General features: G+C 60.7%; 11 protein-coding genes across 11 annotated transcripts; 6 read left to right on the plus strand and 5 right to left on the minus strand.

The window, feature by feature from the left end:
- Window positions 1-1,597: 1,597 nt before the first annotated feature.
- On the plus strand, window positions 1,598-2,926 carry BDZ90DRAFT_279533 (putative enoyl-CoA hydratase precursor, mitochondrial; the record flags this gene model as incomplete). The annotated part of the gene is made up of 3 exons (XM_025509189.1): window positions 1,598-2,072; window positions 2,150-2,523; window positions 2,596-2,926. The coding sequence occupies 3 exons, from the start codon at window positions 1,598-1,600 to the stop codon at window positions 2,614-2,616; spliced, it is 870 nt and encodes a 289-aa protein (XP_025362374.1). The 3' UTR covers window positions 2,617-2,926.
- BDZ90DRAFT_232157 (hypothetical protein) lies at window positions 2,647-5,910 on the minus strand. Its single transcript, XM_025506147.1, has one exon. It carries the CDS (start codon window positions 5,872-5,874, stop codon window positions 2,752-2,754), a length of 3,123 nt encoding a protein of 1,040 aa, XP_025362375.1. The 5' UTR covers window positions 5,875-5,910; the 3' UTR covers window positions 2,647-2,751.
- A 163-nt stretch (window positions 5,911-6,073) lies between these two features.
- BDZ90DRAFT_232158 (DUF926-domain-containing protein) lies at window positions 6,074-7,723 on the plus strand. The gene has a single exon (XM_025506148.1). It carries the CDS (start codon window positions 6,098-6,100, stop codon window positions 7,523-7,525), a length of 1,428 nt encoding a protein of 475 aa, XP_025362376.1. The 5' UTR covers window positions 6,074-6,097; the 3' UTR covers window positions 7,526-7,723.
- On the minus strand, window positions 7,634-10,443 carry BDZ90DRAFT_232159 (hypothetical protein). The gene has a single exon (XM_025506149.1). The coding sequence runs from the start codon at window positions 10,409-10,411 to the stop codon at window positions 7,745-7,747; it is 2,667 nt and encodes an 888-aa protein (XP_025362377.1). The 5' UTR covers window positions 10,412-10,443; the 3' UTR covers window positions 7,634-7,744.
- A 149-nt stretch (window positions 10,444-10,592) lies between these two features.
- Window positions 10,593-11,496, plus strand: BDZ90DRAFT_271627 (putative 25 kd subunit of DNA-directed RNA polymerases I, II and III; the record flags this gene model as incomplete). The annotated part of the gene is made up of 4 exons (XM_025508761.1): window positions 10,593-10,716; window positions 10,783-10,842; window positions 10,928-11,372; window positions 11,450-11,496. The coding sequence occupies exons 1-4, from the start codon at window positions 10,642-10,644 to the stop codon at window positions 11,494-11,496; spliced, it is 627 nt and encodes a 208-aa protein (XP_025362378.1). The 5' UTR covers window positions 10,593-10,641.
- Window positions 11,442-13,115, minus strand: BDZ90DRAFT_171427 (hypothetical protein). Its single transcript, XM_025503693.1, has 2 exons — window positions 12,834-13,115; window positions 11,442-12,748 (listed from the first exon to the last, which is right to left on the minus strand). Exon 2 carries the CDS (start codon window positions 12,702-12,704, stop codon window positions 11,685-11,687), a length of 1,020 nt encoding a protein of 339 aa, XP_025362379.1. The 5' UTR covers window positions 12,705-12,748; window positions 12,834-13,115; the 3' UTR covers window positions 11,442-11,684.
- An 80-nt stretch (window positions 13,116-13,195) lies between these two features.
- Window positions 13,196-13,874, plus strand: BDZ90DRAFT_240008 (hypothetical protein). The gene has a single exon (XM_025507368.1). The coding sequence runs from the start codon at window positions 13,211-13,213 to the stop codon at window positions 13,748-13,750; it is 540 nt and encodes a 179-aa protein (XP_025362380.1). The 5' UTR covers window positions 13,196-13,210; the 3' UTR covers window positions 13,751-13,874.
- A 1,749-nt stretch (window positions 13,875-15,623) lies between these two features.
- On the minus strand, window positions 15,624-15,956 carry BDZ90DRAFT_211082 (hypothetical protein; the record flags this gene model as incomplete). Its single annotated transcript, XM_025504093.1, has 2 exons — window positions 15,624-15,755; window positions 15,837-15,956. Coding segments are annotated over 2 exons (252 nt in total), but the record flags the coding sequence as incomplete, so codon positions are not given.
- A 393-nt stretch (window positions 15,957-16,349) lies between these two features.
- BDZ90DRAFT_279541 (DNA binding methylated-DNA--cysteine S-methyltransferase) lies at window positions 16,350-17,172 on the plus strand. The gene is made up of 3 exons (XM_025509190.1): window positions 16,350-16,465; window positions 16,563-16,877; window positions 16,965-17,172. Exons 1-3 carry the CDS (start codon window positions 16,429-16,431, stop codon window positions 16,994-16,996), a joined length of 384 nt encoding a protein of 127 aa, XP_025362382.1. The 5' UTR covers window positions 16,350-16,428; the 3' UTR covers window positions 16,997-17,172.
- Window positions 17,173-18,717: 1,545 nt separating this feature from the next.
- On the minus strand, window positions 18,718-19,158 carry BDZ90DRAFT_219850 (hypothetical protein; the record flags this gene model as incomplete). Its single annotated transcript, XM_025504416.1, has 1 exon — window positions 18,718-19,158. A coding segment is annotated over one exon (441 nt), but the record flags the coding sequence as incomplete, so codon positions are not given.
- Window positions 19,159-20,118: 960 nt separating this feature from the next.
- Window positions 20,119-20,722, plus strand: BDZ90DRAFT_171438 (hypothetical protein). Its single transcript, XM_025503694.1, has one exon. It carries the CDS (start codon window positions 20,321-20,323, stop codon window positions 20,621-20,623), a length of 303 nt encoding a protein of 100 aa, XP_025362384.1. The 5' UTR covers window positions 20,119-20,320; the 3' UTR covers window positions 20,624-20,722.
- Window positions 20,723-22,503: the final 1,781 nt, after the last annotated feature.

The raw sequence follows: 22,503 nt of genomic DNA on the forward strand, positions 1-22,503 counted from the left end.
GCGACTGTCGCAGCCTGGGCACGTAGCTTCACGCAGCAGAGTAATCTTCAGAGGTCCGGAGTCGCAAGAGATGGAGGTAGCCTGGCCTGCAGAGTGGCGAGCATGCCTCGACTTGACCCTTCTGCTCGGCCCTTTAACCGCTACATAGCGGCCAGGAGTAAGGGGTAGGCAGATCAACATACCATGAGCCTCCCAAGTAGAGCCAGTTCGCATCCTGAAGGGAGGCTATGGAGCCCGTCAGGGCTCCATCGCGTCTATCTTCACCTCCCCTGACCCTTTCGACCTTGACGCGGAGGCCATTCAAGCTCGACTGTCCAGCCGAGGAGCTGCCACTCCAGCGCGCCCGGAGCGCCCGACGTACCTCTTACAGAGCGAGCATTCATAGTCAGTGCTTCTCTCGCTGTCAATAGCCTGCCCACTTGGCTTAGTGGTATGGCAACCGCCTCGTAGTGAAACAGGCCTGGAAACAGGTTTGATCACAGCGGTAGATCGACGGTTCGATTCCGTCAGTGGGCACTTTTTTTGCTCCGCCTACTGGTCCTGCACCTTCACATGGGTTTCACTACTCGGCGGTCGCCATCCCACTAAGCCAAGTGGGCAGGCTATTGACGGCAAGAGAAGAACGGACTATGAATGCTCGCTCTGTAAGAGGTACGTCGGGCGCTCCGCCTACGGCGGAGGCCCGTCGAGAAGTATCGGCGGTGGGACGTAGACGCGCTCCATGGGTATCCCGTCGCGTCTGAGCCGGCGCGCTATCCCTGCCCACCCGAGAGGGAAGCCCACGAGTGCCACTGATTGGCAAGAGAGATTCTCATTCTCAACGACTGCCATGTCCCTCGTGGAGCCGTCATCGTGGTCCGTCATGCCTCGTACAACGAGTACATGTAGTGTCCGCGGCAGGCGAGCGGATGATGCGTCGGTGCGAGTCCATGCGCCAACCTTCCGGTCACTTTTGGGCTCTGGTGCGTACAACTAGGACGCACATTGACGATTGAATGGCCATCGTCGCTCTTGACTCTACCATGGACTCCTTCGAGCCGAGAGCTGCCTCCGCTGTCCTTTCTCGATCACTCTGGGTAGCTCTTCGCTGCGACATCGCCTTAACGCCCCTGTCCGAAAGGTCACGGCTCCTCATTTTTTGGATCGAGGCGCAATTGATTCGCTCAGCGAGCTCAGCACAAGCTCGCATATGTGCACGGCGCCCATGAGTACTACAGTCTGGCTGCGCTGGGGAAGCGGTGCTTGTCACGGCGATGGACCCCAGCGTGCCAGCAGCAACTGGGTTCTTCAATTCGTTGACATGATTCAGCGATTCTTCCCCATTCCAATTCAGCCGCACAAGGATAATTCAAGCAGACGTCAATGTGCTCTGCGCGCTGTTGCTGCTCGGATCTGCTGTTGAGCGTCGTCGTATGAACGCCGTGCTCGCTCGTCTCACCATGGCGATGGCTTGCCACCCGCCACGCGAGGCGACGCCCGTGCGCAACTCAACCGGCCGGCGTTGAAACGGCGCCGCCGAGGTTGCCCGGTGGAGCGGGCGTGGAGCGGGCGCAGCTTCATCTTCTTCCCCTCCTTGCCCTCATCCACACCGCCTAACATGCTCGCCGCAACCACTTTCCGCAACACTCTTCGCGCTGGCACTGCTCTGCCTCGCCTTCAGGCTGCGTCGACACTCCCGCGCCTGTACTCCACGCAGACATACCAGAATATCCTCGTCTCTCGCCCGGACCCTTCGGTAACCCTCATCACCCTGAACCGACCCAAGGCCCTCAATGCGCTCAACTCGGCTCTCTTCCACGAGCTCAATGCTGCGGCCAAGGAGGCAGACGAGGACGATGCCGTGGGTGCCATCGTGCTCACCGGCTCAGACAAGGCCTTCGCTGCGGGCGCAGACATCAAGGAGATGAAGGACAAGGAGTTTGCGCGCGCATACAAGGAGAACTTCCTCGGCCACTGGACCGAGCTCACGAGAGTCAAGAAGCCCATCATCGCGGCTGTGAGCGGCTATGCGCTTGGTGGCGGTGCAGAGCTCGCCATGATGTGTGATATCATCCTCGCGAGCGGCACAGCGAGTGAGTGCGGCTTGCCCTGCGGGTCGCGAGTGCAGCTGACCCTCCCCTCCCCCGGCCCCGCCCCGCCTCTCACACAGACTTCGGTCAGCCTGAAATCAACCTCGGCGTCATTCCGGGCGCTGGCGGTACGCAACGCCTCACTCGAGCGTTGGGCAAGTCTCTGAGCATGGAGCTCAACTTGACGGGCCGCAACCTCTCAGCCCAAGAGGCAGCGCAGCACGGTCTCGTGTCCCGCGTAGTCGAGGGCAACGTCGTAGACGAGGCAGTCAAGGTCGCCGTAACCATCGCCAAGAAGGGCCGCGTCGCGAGCCAAGCGGCAAAGGAGGCCGTCAACGCCGCGTTTGAGCTGCCGCTGAACGAGGGTCTGCGCATCGAGAGGAGGCTGTTCCAGAGCATGTTTGCGACCAAGGACCAAAAGGAGGGGATGGCTGCCTTTGCCGAGAAGAGAAAGGTGAGCAGCGAGGCGAAGGGAGTCGTGCGCCAGTCAGGCAACGCAGCTGACCTTCTCCCCCCGCTCGCACAGCCTAACTGGTCTCACGAGTAAGCAGCGATAGCGTTTGCGACTCAATCTACATTCTCGCGCCGATCTGCACTTCCCGCGACACCCTCGCGCATGTCTACATGCAATATCATTTCGACTCATCGACTGGACGCCTCGCACACATTGCGGACGCCGCCGCTACAGCTGCCCGATCGAGCCTCCCTGCGGCGCCGGCACCTCGCGCACCTCGCGCACGCTCGCTCCCTGACCCTCCTGCACTCCCGCCCCTACGCTCGCCATATCCTGTTGTGTCACACCCTCCACGCTCGGTGGGGGCTGCATCTCGGTGCCCATTCTCTGAGCCTCCTCGTACGCGCGCGCGTGCGCCTGCTGAGTGTGTTGCGCCTTCCTCATCAACTCGTGCACCTGGCGCAGTTGGCGTTGCACCTTGAGCCTGTCCGCGTAAAGCTCGCGTCGGCTGACCTCCAACTGCCTGCGCTCGCTCTCGAGCAGCGCCTCTAGATCCTCGAACTGTCGCATCTTCAACTCCATCTTGCGCATCTGGGCCTCGATGACTTGCTTGACCAGGCGTTGGCACTCTCGCTCTTCGAATGAGGCGAGCACATACGCCTTGGATGCTGCTGCTCCCAACGCGATGCTCGCGGCACGTTCGACGGCGGAGCGTGGCATGGCGGAAGAGGCCTTAGCAGCGTCGGTCACGGTGACTTCGACGGGTCCTGAAGCGGCTGCGGCTGCGGCTGACGAGTCTTCGCCTTCCTTGTCGAGATCCATGCCGTCCGTGGCTGCCTCCTTCTCGCCCTTCTCGCCCTTCTCGCCGCCCTCCTCGGCCTTCTCGCCCTCGCCGGCGCCCACCCGCTTCTTGAGCCCCTCCGTCAACTCCCCAAGCGCACTCTGCGCCGCCGCCGACGCAACAGCAGGGCTCACGGCGCTGGCCAGGAACGCCACCACGCTCATGACGGGATTGTCCGACTGCGAAAACGGCACCGTGTTCCCACCTAGCGCCTTGGGGTCGCGCAGGTACTGCAAAGCCCCCAAATCGCTCTGCTTCCCGCCAGCGCCGCCCAGATACGGCTCCTCTACGGGTAGCTGTACAAATCGCTGTATGCACTCCTCACTCCCACGCGTCCCCACGTGCTCCTCGACGCGCGCCCAGTCATCCCCGTACATCTCCAAAGCCTCCAGCAGGCGCAACGTCTCCGCATCGCTCCATTCCTCGCCGCCTTTCCCGTGCTTGAATGCCGCCTCGTCCACACGCACAAAGTCGCCCGAGAACATCGATGAGGGGAAGCGGCCATCCGTGTAGCAGCCAGGGCAGAGCGCGTAGTCCTTGTTCTTGATGCTGGCGTAGCGCGTCGAAGTGCAGTCGCTGCCGCAAGTGTCGCACTGGTAGGAAGAGGAGGCCCCAGCCCCGTTGGCGCGCGCCTTGTCCGCTTGTTGAGCGAGGGAGGCACCCTCCTCGGCGCTGATCTGACGACTGGCTCTCAGAGTAGTCGAGTAGACGGTGCGACGCAGCTCCAGCGAGACGTCCAGTGATGAGCCCGCGTTGCGCTGCGGTTGCGATTGCGATTGCGGTGCTGGCTGTGCGCGCGTCTCGCTCTTCGTGCCAGGGTGCAAAGGCTGCAGTCCTCGCGGCGAGTCCACCAAGACACGGAAATGCCCCGTGAATGGAGGGCCCAACGCTGCCGGCCTGGTATCCGGGTCGATCTGGTAGTTGATCAAGCCCCACTGCTCGAGGAAACCGTGTACACGCATGATAGAGCACACGTCCCCGGCCAAGTTGCGCCTGCACGCCGTAAATGTGAGATACTCGCTCGGGTTGAGACGATACGTATTCACCATGAAGTCGCGATAGTCCTTGTAGATTTCCGGCGTCTTGCTGCGATTACGCCCGTTGAAGAACTCGGGCAGCGAGCGCCGCTCAAGTGGGGAGATGGCGTTGAAGGAGAACCACGTGCTGTACGACGGAATGATGATCTCTTGCGTCTGCGCGGCCAGGTAGCGTTTCGCGAGGGCGGTGGCTTTGCGGTGTTCCAGGGCGATCGCAGCGGCAGATGGTGGCGCGTCGGGCTCCTCCTCCTCGTCGTCGTCGTCGTCCTGCATCGAGACGTCCGCTGCGACGGGCGCAGGCTCGGACGGCAGATTCCCAATGACTCCCCCGGGCAGAGCCTCCTTCTCGTAGACCTTGCCAGGAATGGAGGCTGCTCCGCCCGTCAAGTCGATGGGCACCGCACCTACCGGCTTGGCGGCGACAAAGATCTTGATCTTCTTGCTCGTCCCCGCGTCCTCGCTGCTGGCAGCGTCGTCATCGACTTCGTCGGGAAGTGGGCGACCGCGTTTGGTCGACGTAGATGCAGTCGTGCTCGCCGCGCCCTGATCTCCAATGTTCAAGGTGCCGCTGGTAGTCGCTGCTGCGTCTTGTGCGCCCGCCTCGCTACCGCTCAACTCGTAGTCCTCCTCATTCATGCACTCATTGTAGCGCACACCGTCCCTCAACCAGCGCGACTCCAAGTCCCATCTGCTCTTGACCTCCGGCTCTGGCTCTGGCTCCGCAAAGCCCGCAGCGGGAACCCACGTATCATACGAATCCGGCCTGTACCACACATGAATCAAGGCTTGACTCCCAGCGCGCGCTAGCGTACGGTGGTAGTCCATCGCCCCGGACCCCCCAGGCGAGGCAGGAGGGGTAGTCGAGGGATGCAAGACGTGCGTCGCGCCCGAAGCATCCGCTGTCCACTCGCATTCGAGGCTCTCTGCCATTCTCTGCAGCGACGCCTTCTCCGCTTCTGTAAAGTCGCCCTCCGTTGTGACCTTGAAGCGCTTGATGTGTCCGCGCTCTCGTAGCGAAGAGCGGATAGCCGCCACGAGTTCGGTATTGTCTACTCGCGCGACATCGACGTCTGTACTCTTGTCGCCGCGCTTGGCCAGGAAGAGCAGGGCAGCCTCCAAGACGACAAAGACGGGCGAGCTAGGTCCTGCAGCATCGGTGCTGGCCAGCGACGAAGTGGTCCTAAAGCAAGAGGCCGGGATGCGAGGAGGATGACGGGCGAGAGCATTGCTAGAGTCAGGATTGGCTGGCCTCTTAGCTGCGTCAGGCCCAAGCACATCATGCTGGTAGAGCTGCAGATTGTAGAGCAACGCCTGCACATCGCTGACGCTCAATGTCGAGCTCGCCGTAGGCGCAGAGAGGCCGGCATTGCTAAGGCTGGCTTCGAGATTGGGTAGAATAGTCGCCAGGCGCGCTCTGATGGTGGCATCATCGCGCAGCGTGGCTGGCGGCCGGCCAGAGACGCTGAGGCTCATGGCTGGCGTGTCGGAAGATGGTGAGATGAGGAACGATGTCAAGCCAGGCAACGAGTCGCGCTTGCATCCGCGTCGCCCTCGTTGAGTGCCGGCAGGCAGATGAGTCGCGTGGCATCAAGGACCATTCCGATCCGATTGTCCCGAGAGGCTCAGTCGAGGCTGTTTCCGTCGTCTGGACTCGCATCTCGCAGCTCGCTCCCGCTCCTCATCATCACTCGCAGCCATGTCTGTTCACCCGAGCAGAATGGGCTTGGTGCCCAATGGTGCAGATTGCTCTACCGAGGGGCAGGAGAGGGAGAGAGAGCTCAGGGAGAGGCTCAGGCAGTCTCGCGAGCAGCGACCGGCGTACGGAGACGGCGAGGGCGCATCGTCGAGCGCATATAATCGTCCGCCACCTCCAGAACGATGGGATCGAAGACCTCCTCCGCCTCAAGAGGGACACAATGGTGGTAGTGGGTACGCGGGAGCTCCTCCGAGCGAATATGGACGACAGTCTCACGGTGGGTACGGCGGCGGGTATGGCGGACCACCGCACGGCGGGTATGGCTACGCCCACCCTCCAGACGGGTATCGCCCACCTCCTCCACCCCGCGACGGCGATGGCGTCCCTCCACCAGGTGCATGGGGTCGTCGCCCACCCATCAATGGCGGTCCACCACCACCACACAGCGGTCCACCGGGAGGCTACAACAATTCTGCGTCCGGTCCGGGCGACTTCATGAGCGCACGCAACGAGGAGCGCAAACGCTCCATCCTCTCCATCTGGCCTCCCTCGCCCCGCTCTCCTTATCAATCAGAAGACGAGGATGAGAAACGCCGCAGAGAAAAGAAGAAGAGGCACAAGTCCTCTCGTCACCACGGCAGTAGCAAGCATTCGTCCTCACGCCATCGTAGCAGTCGGCATCATAGGGATGAGGGTTCGTCTTCTCGCAGACACCGTCGTCACAGGAGCTACGATTCACGCGATGAGAGCGAAGACGAAGAAGAGAGGAGGAGAAGGAGGAGAAAGAGAGAAAAAGAGAGGGACAGAGAGAATGGCTCACGACGTCATCGCTCCCGCAGCTATGACGCGGGAGAGGATGAGCGCGATGGGGATGACCGCAAATCCTCGCGCAGGCAGCGCAGACGTAGCTCCCCTTCGCCGAGCCGTAGTCGCAGCCGCTCACGCTCAGAACCGCATCAGAAACTGTCAGCGCACACCGTCGCGCTCCCCAAGTCAGGCAAAGAAGACGACGCCAACGCGGACGGCTCCCGCTCCTCGTCTCCAGACATCGGTCCCCAGCTCCCAGACTCGGTCAAGGGCAATCAAGTGGATTCACGCGCCTACGGTCGCGCTCTTCTCCCCGGAGAGGGAGCAGCAATGGCTGCTTTTGTTCAAGAGGGAGCCCGTATCCCCCGGAGAGGAGAAATTGGCCTCTCCTCCGATCAAATTGAGGACTACGAGCGAGCCGGTTTCGTCATGTCCGGTTCTCGTCACAGGCGCATGAACGCTGTCCGTGTGCGCAAGGAGAATCAGGTATTGGGAGCGGAGGAGCAACGCGCGTTGTTGAATGAGAGGAGGGAGGAACAGGGGAGAAAGGAGCGGGAGATTTTGGGTCAATTCAGGGAGATGCTGGATGAGTATGGGGCGGGGAGTGGATCGGGGAGGTAGGGAAAGAAGACTGACGCGTAAGATGACACGCAAGCTTGTGACTTGGCTGTTGACCTCTCATGCTCAGGGACTCCAATCTGACGACGAAGGCCCCCACTTCTTGTGTCGCATCGCGTGATGGGATTAGTATTTCTCCTCAATACATCACCAGACCACCGCGCATCCTCGCATGCTCCTTTCCTGCCTCTCCGAGCACAGATACGCTGCGCTCGCCCTCCTTCATGCCCAAGCAGTCCTCTTCCTCCCACTCAGCCCCTCGAGATACTCCCGCACCCACTCCTCCCTCAATTCAGGCTTGTGCCCCCAAATCCTATAGCGCGCATCAGTCCGCAGCACAGCGTGCACCTCGCCCAAAACCCCAGTGTTGGCAGCCACGTCCACCAGATCAGGAAGTTGCGCCTCGTCCGACTCAGGATCCACGTCGCCCACCTCCGCATTCTGATCCAAGGCACGACGCGCCGCAGCCTCCGAATCGTCGTTGCCTGCGGCCTTGAGTTTGGCCTTCTCTGCAGCTTCAGAGCGCAGACGACCCCAAAAGTCTACGAATGAGTTCTCCTTGAGCATCTCGAAGAACTCTCGCTTGGCTTTCTCCTCTCTCAAGCGATGCCATCGGTCCCACTCCTCGCGAAGGCTTCGGCGCAGCGCGCGCTCGAGGAAGAGGCGCATTGCAAGACGCTCATAGTCGTCGTCTGTCTCGATGAGAGGGAGGAGGACGGACCCGTCGACGTTCAGCGGGGCTTGTCGCGGAGTTGCGCTTGCAGCAACCTTCTTCGTTGCGCGGTCGTCGTCCTCGTCATCGTCACTGTCGTCGGTATCGTCTCCGCGTCTTTTCTCGGCAGCTCCGCGCGCGAAACGCTCGAAGATGCCCTCGAGTTGCGCCCGCTTCTTGGCAATCAGCCCCTCTCTATGCTGCTCGAACATCTCCCTCTTTGCACCCCATGGAAGCTCAGCCGATCCCCCGCCGGACCATCTTGAGTCCTTTGTAATGGTTTCATCCCGACTCACATCCTCCCACGTCGCAATTGGGTCGCGCACTAGATCGATGAGCAGCTGACTGAAGATGAGCGAGGCATCCTGCCTCTGAGCCTGGTGCAGGGCACGGGCATTCTGACGCGAGAGGGAAGAGGACTGCTGTTGTACCGCCGCTTGACGTGCCGCGAGAGCTTGCGCTTGGCGTTGCTCCTTTGTGAGGGTAGGGGTGGTGGAGGAGGATGGGCCCGCCTGAGACTGCGACTCGCTGGCAGCTTGCGAGGTACCGTTTGACGGCTTTGCGGCTGTGGGAGGCTGCTTTGCCCATTTTGCAAACAAGTCGGCTCTGCGAGACGAGCTACCCACAGCCTCGTACTCGCCGCGCTTCTCCATGCCTCCGATCTTCTTCACGTCTCGCCACACCTTGTCCTTCAATTCCGCCTCGTCCTTGCCTGCCCACGCAGATCTCTGCTCCTCTTGACCCAAGACCTCCTCCAGCAACCCCTCAAACTCCTTCTCAGCCTTCTGCGCAGCAGCCCGCTTCTCCTCTCCGAGTGTGACAAGCCAGGCCTTGAATACTTTCTCTCGCTCGCGGTCATCCCGCCCAAAGGAGTAGAAGCGACGATCCTTCTTGTGGTCTCGGCGGAAGTCGTCAAAACGTGTACGAGTGGACGTGACCGTGCTGCGAAGGAGAGTCTCGTAGATCTGGCGCGGGTCCTGCGCCAATGAGGATGAAGCCGCCGCTGAGGGTTGCTCCTTTGGCTGAGCCGCAATCCCACCACTCGCGCTTCCATTCGCGGCCGCCAGCTTCTTCGCTTCTCTCCTCTCCCTTAACCTCTCCCTGCACCAATCATTAAATGCGTCCTGCCTGTCCTTGAGCAGCCCCAAGCCTGTATACTCGCTTCTGTGCACGAACTTGGGCAGCTCCTTGTCCCAAGGCGCCATTGGATTGACCTCCTCTCGCGTGCCATTGAGCGAGGTCAGCATACGCATGAAGAGCGCACGTCCTTCCTCCAACGAGAGCTGCGGTACTTCAGGGACAGGAGGCTGGGAGGGAGTAGAGGAGGATTTGCGCTGCGCTGCTGGTCCGGACGGCGGTGGTTGAGGAGAGGAGTGGAAGCCGGGTGGAGGGCCGCTGTAGCCTCCTGGCGGTGGTGGCGGAGGGCTGAATGCTGGAATAGGTGCTTGAGGTGGTTGGTGTACTGCACGTGAGGGCTCCTCGGCCTCTTGATCCTCGGCTGCTGCCTCTGCTGCCATTTGAGCGGCTAGCTGCTGCTGCCACTCTGCGTCGTCGTCGTCGTCGTCATCACCGTGCGCTCCATTGTCATCCTGCGCATCGCTACCTCTTGACCGCTTCGCCTGAGGCTCCTCGTCCTGGGGCGGCTGCGCTAGGAGCTCTGCAGCATCGATGCCAGACTCCTCCGACTCGCGAGCCTTGCCCTCAGCATGTGGCTGACTATTCGTCGTCCTGTCCTCTCTCTTGCGCTTTCCGTCTACCGAAGTCGCACTGCCATTGCCTCGTTGCGGAAATGTCGCTGCCTCTGCTGTTCCTGCGGCCACGCCCGCCTCCATTGCCTCGACAGCCTCGCGAATCTCGTCGGGCACAATCCACTCGCTACGCTTGGTTGCCGTATGCGTGTAGAAGACGTTGCCGAGATTCGTCGTCACCTTGAGCCATCCTTCTGCACCGGGTATTGGCTCCTTGCTCTTTGGCTTCTCCTTCTTTGGCTTGGTTGCGGCTGCTGCTGTGGATGAGGTTGTCCCTTGCTGTGAAAGTGAGGAAGCAGGTGGCTGGTGCGTCGACTGGCCTGTTGCAGCATTATAATAATAGGGCATCCCCTCGTGGGTGTAGTACACTGCCCATCCTGCCGGCAGAGCCTGATCAGCTGGCGCAGAAGAGGGACCGGGGGCAGCCATTGTCGCCCCTGCCGCGTAGTGATGGATCGATTGACAACCCACTCTCGAGCTCAACCTCGTCAACCTTCTGGAGGCGGCTGCCTGACCTGCTTCCGCTCTCGCGCGCCACGTGTCTCAGTCCGACTTGGCTCGTCTGGCCCGCCCGAGTCTCGCGCAGGATTTGGAGACCTTCGTCCGCTCGCATCGCTGCTCCCTTGATTTCCATCCGTCCAACCCGCATCAACGCTACCATGGCCGACGACGAGCGACAGATTTCACGACTGTGGAGGGTGAACAGGACCATTCATGAGCTTGTCAAGGACAGGGTACGTAGGAGGGCGAGCTGATTATTCGCAAACCTCGCTGACATCTGCTCCGGCGCACGCACGCAGGGCTTCCTCGTCGCCGACAATGAAATCGACATGTCCCTCGACCAATTCAAGCAGGACTTTGTGCGTGCGATGATCTTCTCGAGGAGACCTCATGCTGTCGCGCCTGGCTCACCTCCTCACCCTACCCTTCCTCCCCCCCCGCTAGGCCTCCTCCGGCTCAGTCGACAAAGCCAAGCTCAACTTCTACACTCACCTCACCACCAACCCCGAAGACAAGATCCTCGTCTACTACGCCGAAGACGCCAATGTAGGCATCAAGGCCATGCGCAACTTCATCAACACCCTCGAGCTCCAGAACATCTCACGAGGCATCCTCATCTGGTCAGACAAGATGACCGCCGCTGCTCGCAAGGTCATCGATGCCATGCGCCAGCAGTTCAGGCTCGAGGACTTTGAAGAGGCGTACCTGCTCGTCAACATCACACATCATCACTTGGTGCCCGAGCATTACGTCATGTCTGCGGAGGAGAAGAGGGAATTGTTGCAGAGGTACAGGTTGAAGGATAGTCAGCTGCCGAGGATTCAGATCAACGACCCGGTTGCGAGGTACTTTGGGCTGCAGAGAGGGCAGGTGGTCAAGATCACCAGACGTGAGTGCGAAAGGAGCGACAGCCATTGTGACGAATTGGGACAGCTGACGTTCGCTGCCCTCGCTGTCCTCACACAGCATCCGAGACGTCTGGTCGCTACTGCTCGTACCGTATCTGCATCTGAGGAGCGGAACGACAGTCCTGGCTACTTTGTTCGTCTGGCGCCGCACTTCTCCCCTCGTCCGATCTGGCCCCACTCCCACTCGTTGTCCTTGTACTTTTACCCACGCCCTCTCATACGACATGCAGATATTTGCAGCAGCACATCCCCTCGTGCACAGAAGATTGATTGCTCGCTCATCACTCTTCCACCTACAAGAATCGTCCGCCGCCTCCCCCACCTGACGCGCTACCAAACCGATCGCTTAACCCACCACTTGCTCCACCTAGCAGCTCAGCCTTCTTGGCCTCGTCCATTCGAGGGATGAAGGACATGGCCGCTTCACGGTCCCACATCTTGGGTGGTGCTGACCCCGATGAAGATGTGGACTTAGACTTGGACTTGGTGCTCTGGCGGTCTTCCTTGTCCTCTCCTTCGCGCTCACGACGCTTTCTACGACGACGTCTACGCTCTTCGCTGTCCTCGCTGTCGCTACGCTCGTCGTGGTGGCGATGTCTGCGTCGACTGGTGCTGCTGCTCCTGTGGTGGTCGCGATCTCGGTCATCGTCGTGGCGACGGCTCCTGTGATGGCGATCTCGATCCCCGTCGTCGCGATGGCGCCTACTCCTGCTGGAGCTGCTGCCATGGCGATCCGAATCACGTTCTCGTCGTCGACTCTTGCTGCTCTTCTCTCGCCGTGATGAAGCTTCTGAAGAAGAGGACGAGTAGCCGCCCTCATCGTCGCTCTGATCTCTCTTGCTTCTCCGCCTATGACTGGGTCCATTCTCCTGGTCCCTCTTGCTGCTCTTCTCCTTCCGATACTCCTCCCTCCTTTTGGCCTGATGTTCCTCCAACAAGCTCTTTCCACCACCGGGAGCTGATCTACGATTTTCCGCAACTTGCGCTGCAATCTCCTCATCCCGTCTTCTGCGGGCAGAAGCCGCTGCATCACCACCTTCATTTGCAGCTGCATCAGCTGAGGAGCGCGGCCGAGCTCCATCCACCTCGTCCTTAAGCCTCCGCATCCTCTCCTGAGGAGTTTCCGTCCAGAGGCGCATACCTGCTTCGTCATCCCCGCCTGCTCCACCTCCCCCCTTCTTCTGGACGCGCTGAGCTCCTTGCTGGAAGCCTCGAGCTTTCAGAGCGCCTGCGGGTGGCCCGTCTTGGGGTCGTGACGAGCTTGCGCCGCCAAGAAGGTCGGCGAGAGAAGAGGAAGAAGGAGGGGCAAGCATCCAGTCCGGGCGCTGTAGCTTTGAGGTGCTGCTGGATGCTTGGGCTTCCTGCGGTGGGGCGACGGGCGACCATGCATCGAGATGATCAGCATAACGAGCAGTATTCTTGGCGGTGGAGCAGCGACTCACCTCCTCTGCCTCCCTCCTACGTTGCTCTCGTTCAAGAAAGGTCCGCTCAGCGTAGCTCATGCCATCCTCTCCATCGTCGGCAGGAGGTCCTGTAGGGGCGGCCGGGCCGACGACCTCGTCGTCATCCTCGCTGTCATCGTGAGGGGATCTCTGAAAGCCAGGAGGGAGAGAAGGTCCTGCAACCGGCGGAGGCATACTGGACCTCGGGAGGTGTGGCTATGGTGGAATTGAAAGATTGGCCGACGGGAAATGCGCTGCGCCTCGATCTCGTCTTTCTCTCTTCCGTCGCGGTCCGCCTCCACTCTTGATCCTCCGACGACGCTTAGGCCTCTTCTTGTTCCTCTCCATCCTCAATACCACATACATACCACTCCACCATGTCATCAAGCGACGACATCCGTCCACGCTCCGTCGAACTCCTCATCGCCTCACTGCAGAGTGCAGCACCGGATTCCGATCCCAAGCAACTCTCCCAGCTCGCCTCAGAAATCGAAGAAGCCCTCTTCCTAGCCAGCGACAGCGATTCAGGCAATACCTACCGCTCTTCAATCAGAGATCGATCCCTTGTTCTTAAAAAGGACAATCCTGGCTTGGCAAAAGAGCTACTCTCCGGCTCAATGACAGCGCAGACTTTCGCTACGGCCTCACCGCAAGACCTCCGCAGCTCGCAACAAGCGGCTGCTGACAGTCAATTGGAACAAGACCATCTCCAAGAAGCAATGGCCCCTTCTGAGCCAGAGGCTTTGAGCGAGCAGAAGAGCATGGCAGAGACGAGACCGCTGGAGGAGGCACAGCCTGGCGCCCCCATCGGAGAGGACGGGACGGCTCTGGGCGAGGAGGGCGAGTTCAAGGAGCGTAGCCAACCGAGAGTTGGGAGGGCAATGGAAGGTGTGGAGTTTGAGACTGCTGGGGTATAGAGTAGATTGGGGGAAGAAGCGGGGGACAGCTCTGTCCTTCACGTAGGGAGGGCACGAGTAGATATCCAATTGCAATGAGACCTTCGACCGGGTATATGCGTACGAATCCCTTCCAATCGACCGGCTAGCAGCACCCGCCAAAGAGGCGTGCACTATCATCTCCCTTCCCGTCGCTGAGCCTTACCATCCTCCTAGTCTCCAAAGCTACTCCGTCCTCCTCTCCACCGGCGCCCCTGCCTGCCGGACCACCACCGCCTCCTCCTCCCCCAAGCCACCAGCTTCGCCTCTTGTTGAGCTTTCCTGCGCCTCCCTTCTGGCGTCGCGTCGTCCCTTTACCATTGCCAGCAGCACCTTCAGCCATCTCAGCCTCCCCTTCGCGCCACTCCTCGTACTGCCATCGTCTTGCTACCCTGCTGACCACATGCTCGAACACCTCCTTGACATTCGTGCCCGTCAAGCTTGAAGTGTAGAAGAGGGAGAAGCCTTCCATTGGTGGTGGCGGAGGAGGTCGGGCTTGTGGCGATGGCCGTCTAGACGAGCCAGCAGTAGTTGCCTTACCGTTGATCTGGGTGGGCGCGATCACGGTGGGAGGTGCAAGTGACTGAACAGAGGGAGTGGAGAGGGCCCGTATTCTCGGTGGGGGCCGGGCGAGAGGTGTACGATTGGAGGGGGGTGCTGAAGGTTCGCCCTTTGATTGCTTGACGGCGCAAAGGAAGGGGTCTTGAGCGCTGTTGCTCGCAGCGTGGGAAGTGGCGAGGCCATCTTCGTCCTCCTCGTGACGTCCATTAGCGTGCGTATGCTTGACGACAGTGCTCGTCGAGGAAGGAGTGAGAGCTCGCCTTCTAGCCGCTCTCTCCTTTGCTGTCAGCCTCGCCTCATCCTCGCCGCCCATTCTGGTGGTAGAAGCTGCAGATCCGTCCGAAGAGGAGCCTGTACTGTCCCTCCGTCCCATGCCGTGCATTCCTCCCGCAGGCGACCCGTTCATTGCGCCTACATCCGGGCTCCTACTCCCCGCGTCCAGCTTCGAAGAGCTAGCGACCGTGCTACTGCTTCCATGCCAGAAGGTAGAATTTCGTGGCGTATGGTAAACGCTCATTTGCGTGGTGGTCGAGGCGAGAGAGCGCGTCGAGTCTAAGCGATGGCGTGGCATGCCTGCATCGACGGTCAGGGCCCCATTCTGCATCGTGGCCTTTGCGGGAGGTGTGCGAGCTTCGTTCCCATTCGCGGTGGCTGAAGTGGATGGAGCCTCACTGCGAGTGACGGCGCGAGGTGCCGCTGAAGAGCCATTCCGGCCTGAAGGCGGCGTGCGAGGTGGCGAGGAGGATGGGAAGGGTCGGAGCGCGTTCTCCTCCGAGCTGCGGCCATTGACAGTCTTGTCGCCCACCTGTTTGCCGCCCTCCTCGTCATCGTCGGATGTGTCCGCATCTGCAGTAGCCATAGCGGCGACACTTTCTCCCTCGCCGTGCTGCTCAGCGCTCTCCGACACCTGCGCAATCTCCCCATTTTCTTCACTAGTCTCAATCCCTAGTTCTCGATCATCGACCCTGTGTCGCCCCTCCCTAGCCAATACCTCCAGCGGATCAGCAGGTGGTCGATCGCCATGTCCCGGTACGCTGGGCTGTGGCATCTTCGCTGAAGCTGGTGGTGTTGGTCCACGAGGGATGAGGGCGTCGAGCCATTCCCTCACTTTCCTTCTCGGTACCCCCGCCCCACTCGCAGCGCCAGCAGCTCCTGCGTCCTCCTTCTCCAGCCTCAGGTCAGATTTGCATCCCACCGCAATCCAGCAAAAGCGCTTCTTGTCCTCCTGCGACTCAAGACCGGCATGCTTGGCGAATTCGGTGTACCACTCTTCCAGCCCGATCTTTACGGCTTCCGCATCCTCGCTGGAGGCATCAAAGCACACCAATGCAGCATCTGCTCCCCGATAGAAGGCAGAGCCTAAGGCTCTGAAGCGTTCTTGACCTGCCGTGTCCCATATGGTAAGTGTGGCTTTGCGCGGTGCTTCCTCGTCTTGCCCGTCGTCCTCGTCGTCGTCCTCGTCGTCATGGGGAGTGCGCGCGAACCCCTCTGCGTACCGATATTCGACGACCTTGGCTTCGAAGTCGGCGCCAATAGTCGCCTTGTAGTTGTGCTGGAATCGATTCGTAAAATATGCCTGTCGCAAAGAGGTCTTGCCTACTGACCCGGGCCCGATGAGGACGACCTTGAGTGGTCGAGGGGGGCGGAGCGCAGCACGATGCCTCTCTTGGTGGTGGAGTGATGACGAGGGAGAGATTGACGAGACGTGGGACACGGCCGAGATGTTGGAGATGCGGGCTGCTCGTGGAGTAGCATGGCCGACGCCGAGACGTCGGTCCCTCTGCTCCATGGGTATCGGTTGATAGATGCTGGAGATGATGATGGTGGAGCGAAGGAGAAAGGGGGTTTGATGTCGTGTCCAAGCGTCGGAGCGTGCAGAGCTCAAATGCACGGCCGCTCTCTCTGCAGGAACCCAATGGCCGACAAGACGCAGCCGAGTCCCGCCTATCGATGGCGTCGCCTTTGCCGCCGCCAGCCTTCCTTCTGCACTCAGAAGCAAGAACAGGAGCGAAGGCAAGGTCACCGTAGATCGAATCCGTTCACGGCACCCAGGTCAGACCTCGTCGACCTGGTCAAGTGAGGCTCAAGATCCCCACGCCATGGCTGCCCAGCCTTTCGATGCGGCCCAGTTCCACGGTAACCATCCGCATAGTTGAGGCCATCAAGCGACCAAGCCTTGACGCCCTCGTGACTGCCCTCCACTCACACTCTTCTTTGCTCACCCTGCCCGCAGCCCACGTCTACCAGATTGTCCGCCTTATCCCATCGGGCCACGTAACTTCTTACGGCCACATCGCCCGCCTTGCCGGATCTCCCAGCCACTCCCGAATGGTAGGCTCAGCCCTCAAGTACCTGCAGGACGACTCGGTCCCCTGGCAAAGGGTCATCGGCGCTAGTGGGGCGATCAGCGAAAGGGGCGACGGCGGTCAAGGAGCGAGACGACAGGCAGACAGACTTAGAGAGGAAGGAGTCGAGGTAACGGAGCCTCAAGGAGCAGGAGTCGGGGTGGGGGGACAGTTCAAGGTGTCTCTCTCTACGTATGGCTGGTGTAAGTTTGCGAGTCGCGATAGACGGATGGACATGCTGCTCGATGATGCGCTGACGTCCTTCCCTGGTGATATCGCGCTGGCGGCAGTCCCCGAATCGGTACAGCTTGAAGATGAATGACGGCCGCGACATAACACAGCGAACGAGTCCTAGAATCCCAACTCTGTCAGGAGCAACATTGTCACGGCCCTCTATCGCACATTGTCACGACCGTCTATCGCGTGATCTCGTTGACGATTCAATTGTTTGGTGATGACAGATTGTGAATGCGAATGTAGTATGAACAAAGGCGCGATGCTTCGCGGCGCTCGGAGGGGAGTGAGTTGAGAAGGAGACATTGATGCTGAGAGACGATGTGCGTGCTGACGGGGCGTGCATGGGGAGAGAAAGTATTTGACTGTGAGAGGGGGGGAGGGGGGAGGAATGCTGGATCAAGGAAGAAGAGATGGAAGAGTCTATGCTGCCGATGCTGCCGAGTGAGGCGGCATCTAGTAGGCGGCGCCTCCTCCTCCACTAGCGCCACCAAGATGCGAAGGCCCCCGCCTCATGCTGGAGGCAGAGTGACGTGACGAGCCAGCATTGCTCGAAGATCGGGCCATCGCCGCACCGTCGGGCTGCTGTTGAGAGATGTGAGGCCAGTAATGCATCTGCTGCCACTGCTGAAGATGCTGGAGCTGTTGGTCCATGGGCACGTTGTTGAAGGGCATCCAGCGCTGTTTCTCCTCCGCGCTACTGGCGCTAGCGTGCGGCAGGTGACTTGAGGGGAGGGCACTGTGCGCTGCTCGCCCGTAAGAGAGGCCGTAGGCTTCCGGGGAGAGGCGTGGCGGATGAACTGACTGATACTGCTGATGCTGGCGAGAGCAGACGGAGTGCTGTTGATGAGCGGCCGGCAGAGGCGCGTTGGTGCGAGGCGACACGCCATATCCCCCAAGACTGAAGCTTCCCCTCCTGCTCGTCGATGAGCCCACCCTTGACATAGGCAGGGAGCCAGTCGGGGTGGAGTTGGTCGGTGGTGGAGCGTAATGGAATGCCGGTAGCCCAAAGTCTCGCCCTGCGGCCAGCTGGTAGAAGGAGAGGGGACGGTCCGCCTCGCGTGGGGCCATCGTCTGTTGGTGCTGGTGATGTGATGACGAGCCGGCCCAGGCAGGACCGTGCGGACCGGCGTAGGCTTGCATCAAGCGGTCTGGCGTGAGTGGTTGGGCAAAGATTGACCGGGCAGCATTGATCTCGGGAGGGGAGATGCTGTGCGAGGGCGTGGGGCGTGATGCTGTCGAGGTGGGAGCAATCGCTGATCGCTTCGTAGTGCGCTCGACCTGTTCCGCCGACTCCTCCCGCCTACGCTTGTGGCTAGACTGCTGCCATTCGCCAGGACGCAGACACCCCACCGTGTCCCATCGCGCAGCCTCAGGCCTGCTGTGCATCTCGACGGGGGACGGCCACTTGTACGCCTCGTGGGTTGGGCCGGTCGTGAGCGGTGAGATACTTGTCGCTGTCGTGGAGGCGTAGGAGCGCTGCGATGTTGGACTGATGCTGGTGCATTGCGAGCTCTGCACGTCAAAGGGCGGCAGGGCGGCGTTGGCCGAAGTGGACAGGCTGAGCAGCGAGGGAGAGGCAGAAGAGCTCGACGCTGCGCACGCCTCGCCTCCGAGGGGGGGCCATGGCAGATGCGAAAAGGAGTGACGCATGCTGCGCTGTGCGGGAAAGGTGAGCGGGGCCGGAACGAAATTCTGACCTGATGTTGACGTTGGCGCAGGCCAGGGGACGCGAGCCTGCGCTGCTTGAGCTGCAGCTGTCGCCTGCTGTTGTTGAGCCTGGAGGACCGACGCCTTCCTCCTTGCAGCGTCTCTCGCCCTCTTCGCCAAAGCTTGTCTCCTCTGCTCGTATAGATCCTCCAAGGCCTGCTGCCACTCTTCGTATTCTGCCTTGGTGACGTGAATCCGCATCTGCAGACCCAGCCAGAACTCAATCTCCATCTTGGTGACGTCCTTGAGCGGGATGCCGCTGATGTCCGACCATGTCTTGTTGGTGTACGTGTGGTCGTCGAGGAACTTGTTGCCGAGCATGAGAGCCGTGACGCAGAGACGATACTCGGAGCCATCTTGGCCTCGAAGGCGTGGGTGGAGCAGCTTAAGGCGACGAATGTAGAGGAGGGCGAGGATGAGGACCGAGGTCGAGACTTGTGTCGTTCGCAGCGTGTCCCGTACAAAATTGACAAAGCGGTCGCGAGGAGCCAGGCGAAGCTCGTCGGCTGAAGGAGCCTCTTGTGCTGCGGCTGCATTCATGAGGCGGGCATCGAGGTCCAGCGGCTGAAGCGGGCCACGGCGATGGGGACCCGATGACGGCGAGGCGGTCACGGACGAGAGGGATGTGAAGTCATGAGAGCGAGTCTTGGAATGACCGCCGCAGCCGATGCCGTTGCCGCCAGTCCGGACGGCGAGGGGTGAAGGGTGCAGGGGAGCAAAGGGCGATGTCGGGCTACGGCACGGAGTGCCAGGGATCGACGCCCCGGCCAGAGTGCTTGAGGGCGGCGAGAACCAAAGCCAGCTGGGCGAGGGCGAGGGTGACGGCGAGGACGAGAGCGTGAGAGTCAATCATCAATGCCAATCATTATTGCAATGACTCTCCACCCACTCACCACGCCAACTCTGCAAACCACCGGGCCAACGCATCGGTGCTATTGCGAGGCGGACCCTTGGGCTTTTGCGGCGAAGGAAAAGCTGTCGCAGCGGCTCGATGGCCCGGCGTCCGAGTTCCGTTGAATGCAGTCGATGCTGAGGCAGGGATTGGGAAGGGGTACGACGAGGTCTGGTTCCCCGCTGCGCACGACGGCCAGCCGCCCACACCCATACTGTCCGGAGCGTGCGATGATGAGCAGGCGGCTGAGCTGCTCCCAATACCAAGGTCGCGGCTGAGCCCGTGATCATACATTGAGTTGTATCGAGGGAGCTGACGCTGGAGACCGTCGGTATGTCCTTGCTGCTGGTCCACCATCGCTGAGCGCGAAGGGGGAAAGGGCAGAGGGATCGGCGCGACTGCCATTCGAGGCAGTTGATAGTGGGAAGAAGGCGGGGGAAAGATGGGATCGCGGCTGCCACTGGGCGAAGCTAAGAGAGGCGGCGCATCAACGATAAGAAGTTTGTGGGTGGGTAGACCCAGGCTGAGAGGACGATGGTGAGGAGGTTTGCGCAGCTCTAGCTAGTCATTGCTCGGGGTGATGAAGAAGAACAAAGGGGGTTGGGGGCGACGGGCTGAAGGGTGGAGGACGTGGTAGAATGGCAGGAAGCAAAACGATGATGAGAGTGCACTCAATGTGCCAAGTGAACGAGGGAATGGAGAGACCAGCCGAACCGCCCCTTGATGTGAGGTGGGTGACTTTGATGAGCGTGGATAGTGCGATTGCTGAGTGGTGCGGAGTGAGTGAGTGAGTCGGACGAGTGATTGCTCATGGGCCCTCTCATTGGCAAGCAGGTGCAGCTGCGAATTGCAGCGTCCGCTCATTTGCAGCTCTCTCTCGCCCCTCGTCCCTGTCGCTCGCACCAATGTCCCGCGGGCGTCGTCGTCGGCGTCGAGCGTCGAGCATCGAGCGTCGAGCCATCGAGCATAAGGTCGAGGAGCTGCGACAGTGGCTGGCTGATGCTAATGGACCTGAGTTGGAGCGACAAAGTGCGAGCGCAATTGCGAGTAGCGTCGTCTAACAGCCGCGCCCGCGCCGCGCCCGCGTCTAGCCCGCCTCCGCCTCCTGACTGAGCCTTGATTGCCCTTGTCAGCCTCGCGCCGATTCAGCCTTTTCCAAGCCGCCGCTGGGTTCGGAACACAGCCTCCATCGGCGGGCGGCGAGTAGCGGCGTGGCAGGCGCTGGCGGAGACCAAGGAGAGGAGGGGGCAATCGAGAGCGAGAAGGAGGCGCAACCTCACACAAGGCAAAGGCACCGGAGGCGGGCGGCGCATGAAGGAGCAAAGCCGCACGGCGAGCGAGCGAGCGAGCGAGCAAGGCACGACAAGTGATCAGCATCGCAGCATCGCCTCGATGTGTGTCCTCGCCAATCCGACGAATGGCCGAAATCAAAATTGTAGCTCCAAGACCAGGTACAGCGAACGAGGCTGCGAGTCTGCGAGGCTTGCTCACATTGCAGCACGGTTAGCCACGGCCGGGTCAAGCAAGGCATCGCACCCACCTTTGCACCTCCTCGTAATCCTCCTCGCTACTGGCTCAACCCCCCAACTCAAATTTGGCCCCTCTTCAGCATCGCCTTGGCCCGCCACACTGGCAAGGACTTGCACTCGCAGCGGAGCATTGATGCATTCAAAGTACCGCGTCGCCCGACGCGCCGAGCAGCGCAGTTCCACTCTGGTTCGAGACCAAAGGGCCATGCACACGTCGACACACGCAGCCGGAGTCAGGGAGGAGAATGGGAGCTACGTGATCGACGATCACAGCACGCACGCCGCTCGGCGCCTTTCCTTCTCACGGGGTGTGCGCAGACCCAAGTAACGTTTGGACGTTTTGAGACGATGGTTGAATGAGAGCGGCAACGCAAGCCTCGTTGGAAGCGATAGAGCAAGCCGGGGTGACGTGGAGCATCGCAACGCAAACGCAGCTAGGCTATCGTTCGTGAGACCGAGACTTAGAACTTTGGCGCGCAATTCGTTCCTCCAGTGACTAGACGTTTTGCCCGTTTACCGGTTCAATCAGCAGGTCGAGGCGATGCCATGCCAAGCCGCGTCGCGGTGTGCAAGTTGTGTAAACCTCGGCGAACGTCAAGCGGCCAATGGCAGGCTGCACGACGAGGTGGCGAAGAAAGAAACCCAACTCGGTCCGGTCCAGTCGGTGAACATTGCATGCTTGCTCAAAGAGGAGGTCGTATGTAAGCGGGAGCGGGACGTGGGAGCGCGAGCGGGAGCGTCAGGTGGGTTGACCAGTGGAAAGGCGGTCGAGAGCCGACGCACAGGACGCTGCTCTGCACAGACAGACAAAGGTAGCACCCCACCTCACCTTCACCAAGAGCATCGCAGATGGCAATGCTCTGCCGAGGGAATTATCGATCGTGTGCCTGCCCCGACGATGACGACGATGACTGCAATTGCGACGTGTTGGCTGCTAAGCTTCTCAATGATGCAAGGACGAGGCGCGAATGAACCCCGCGGCAGGATCAGAAGAAGAGAGTTCGCGAGGACGACGGCATTTCGAACGAGGGTTAGCGGCGGCCAAGCCGGCAAGCCAAGACAGACTCGCGCTCCGGCCAAGAGAATGAGTGAAAGATGAGTGCAATCTTCTTCGCGCTATTGGGTCGTTGACCCAAGACCTGCTGATGCTTGCGCGGTTGCTCCGCTGCTTCGACGAGAGCAAAGGACGTTGCACGCTAGTCTAATCGCACTGCTCGCTCGTAAAAAGAGTTGGAGGACGGCGCCTGTGCCTGCCGTTTGGCCGACTCGATTGGCTCCAAGGCTTCGTCGGAGGGCGGGTGTGAGGTCTAGCTTTCGCTCAAGCTTTCAAACCTCTCCACACCAAAAGGTAGAAGCAGTGGTCTAAGGCAATGCCAACCGACCAACGAAAGCGCATTGGATTCTGAGTGCAAGGTCCGAGGCGTGTAGCAACCAAGGCTAGCTGGCTAGCTCAGGAGAAGGAAA

The sequence above is a fragment of the Jaminaea rosea genome, assembly GCF_003144245.1.
Source record: "Jaminaea rosea strain MCA 5214 unplaced genomic scaffold BDZ90scaffold_6, whole genome shotgun sequence".
Taxonomy (NCBI): Eukaryota; Fungi; Basidiomycota; class Exobasidiomycetes; order Microstromatales; genus Jaminaea; species Jaminaea rosea.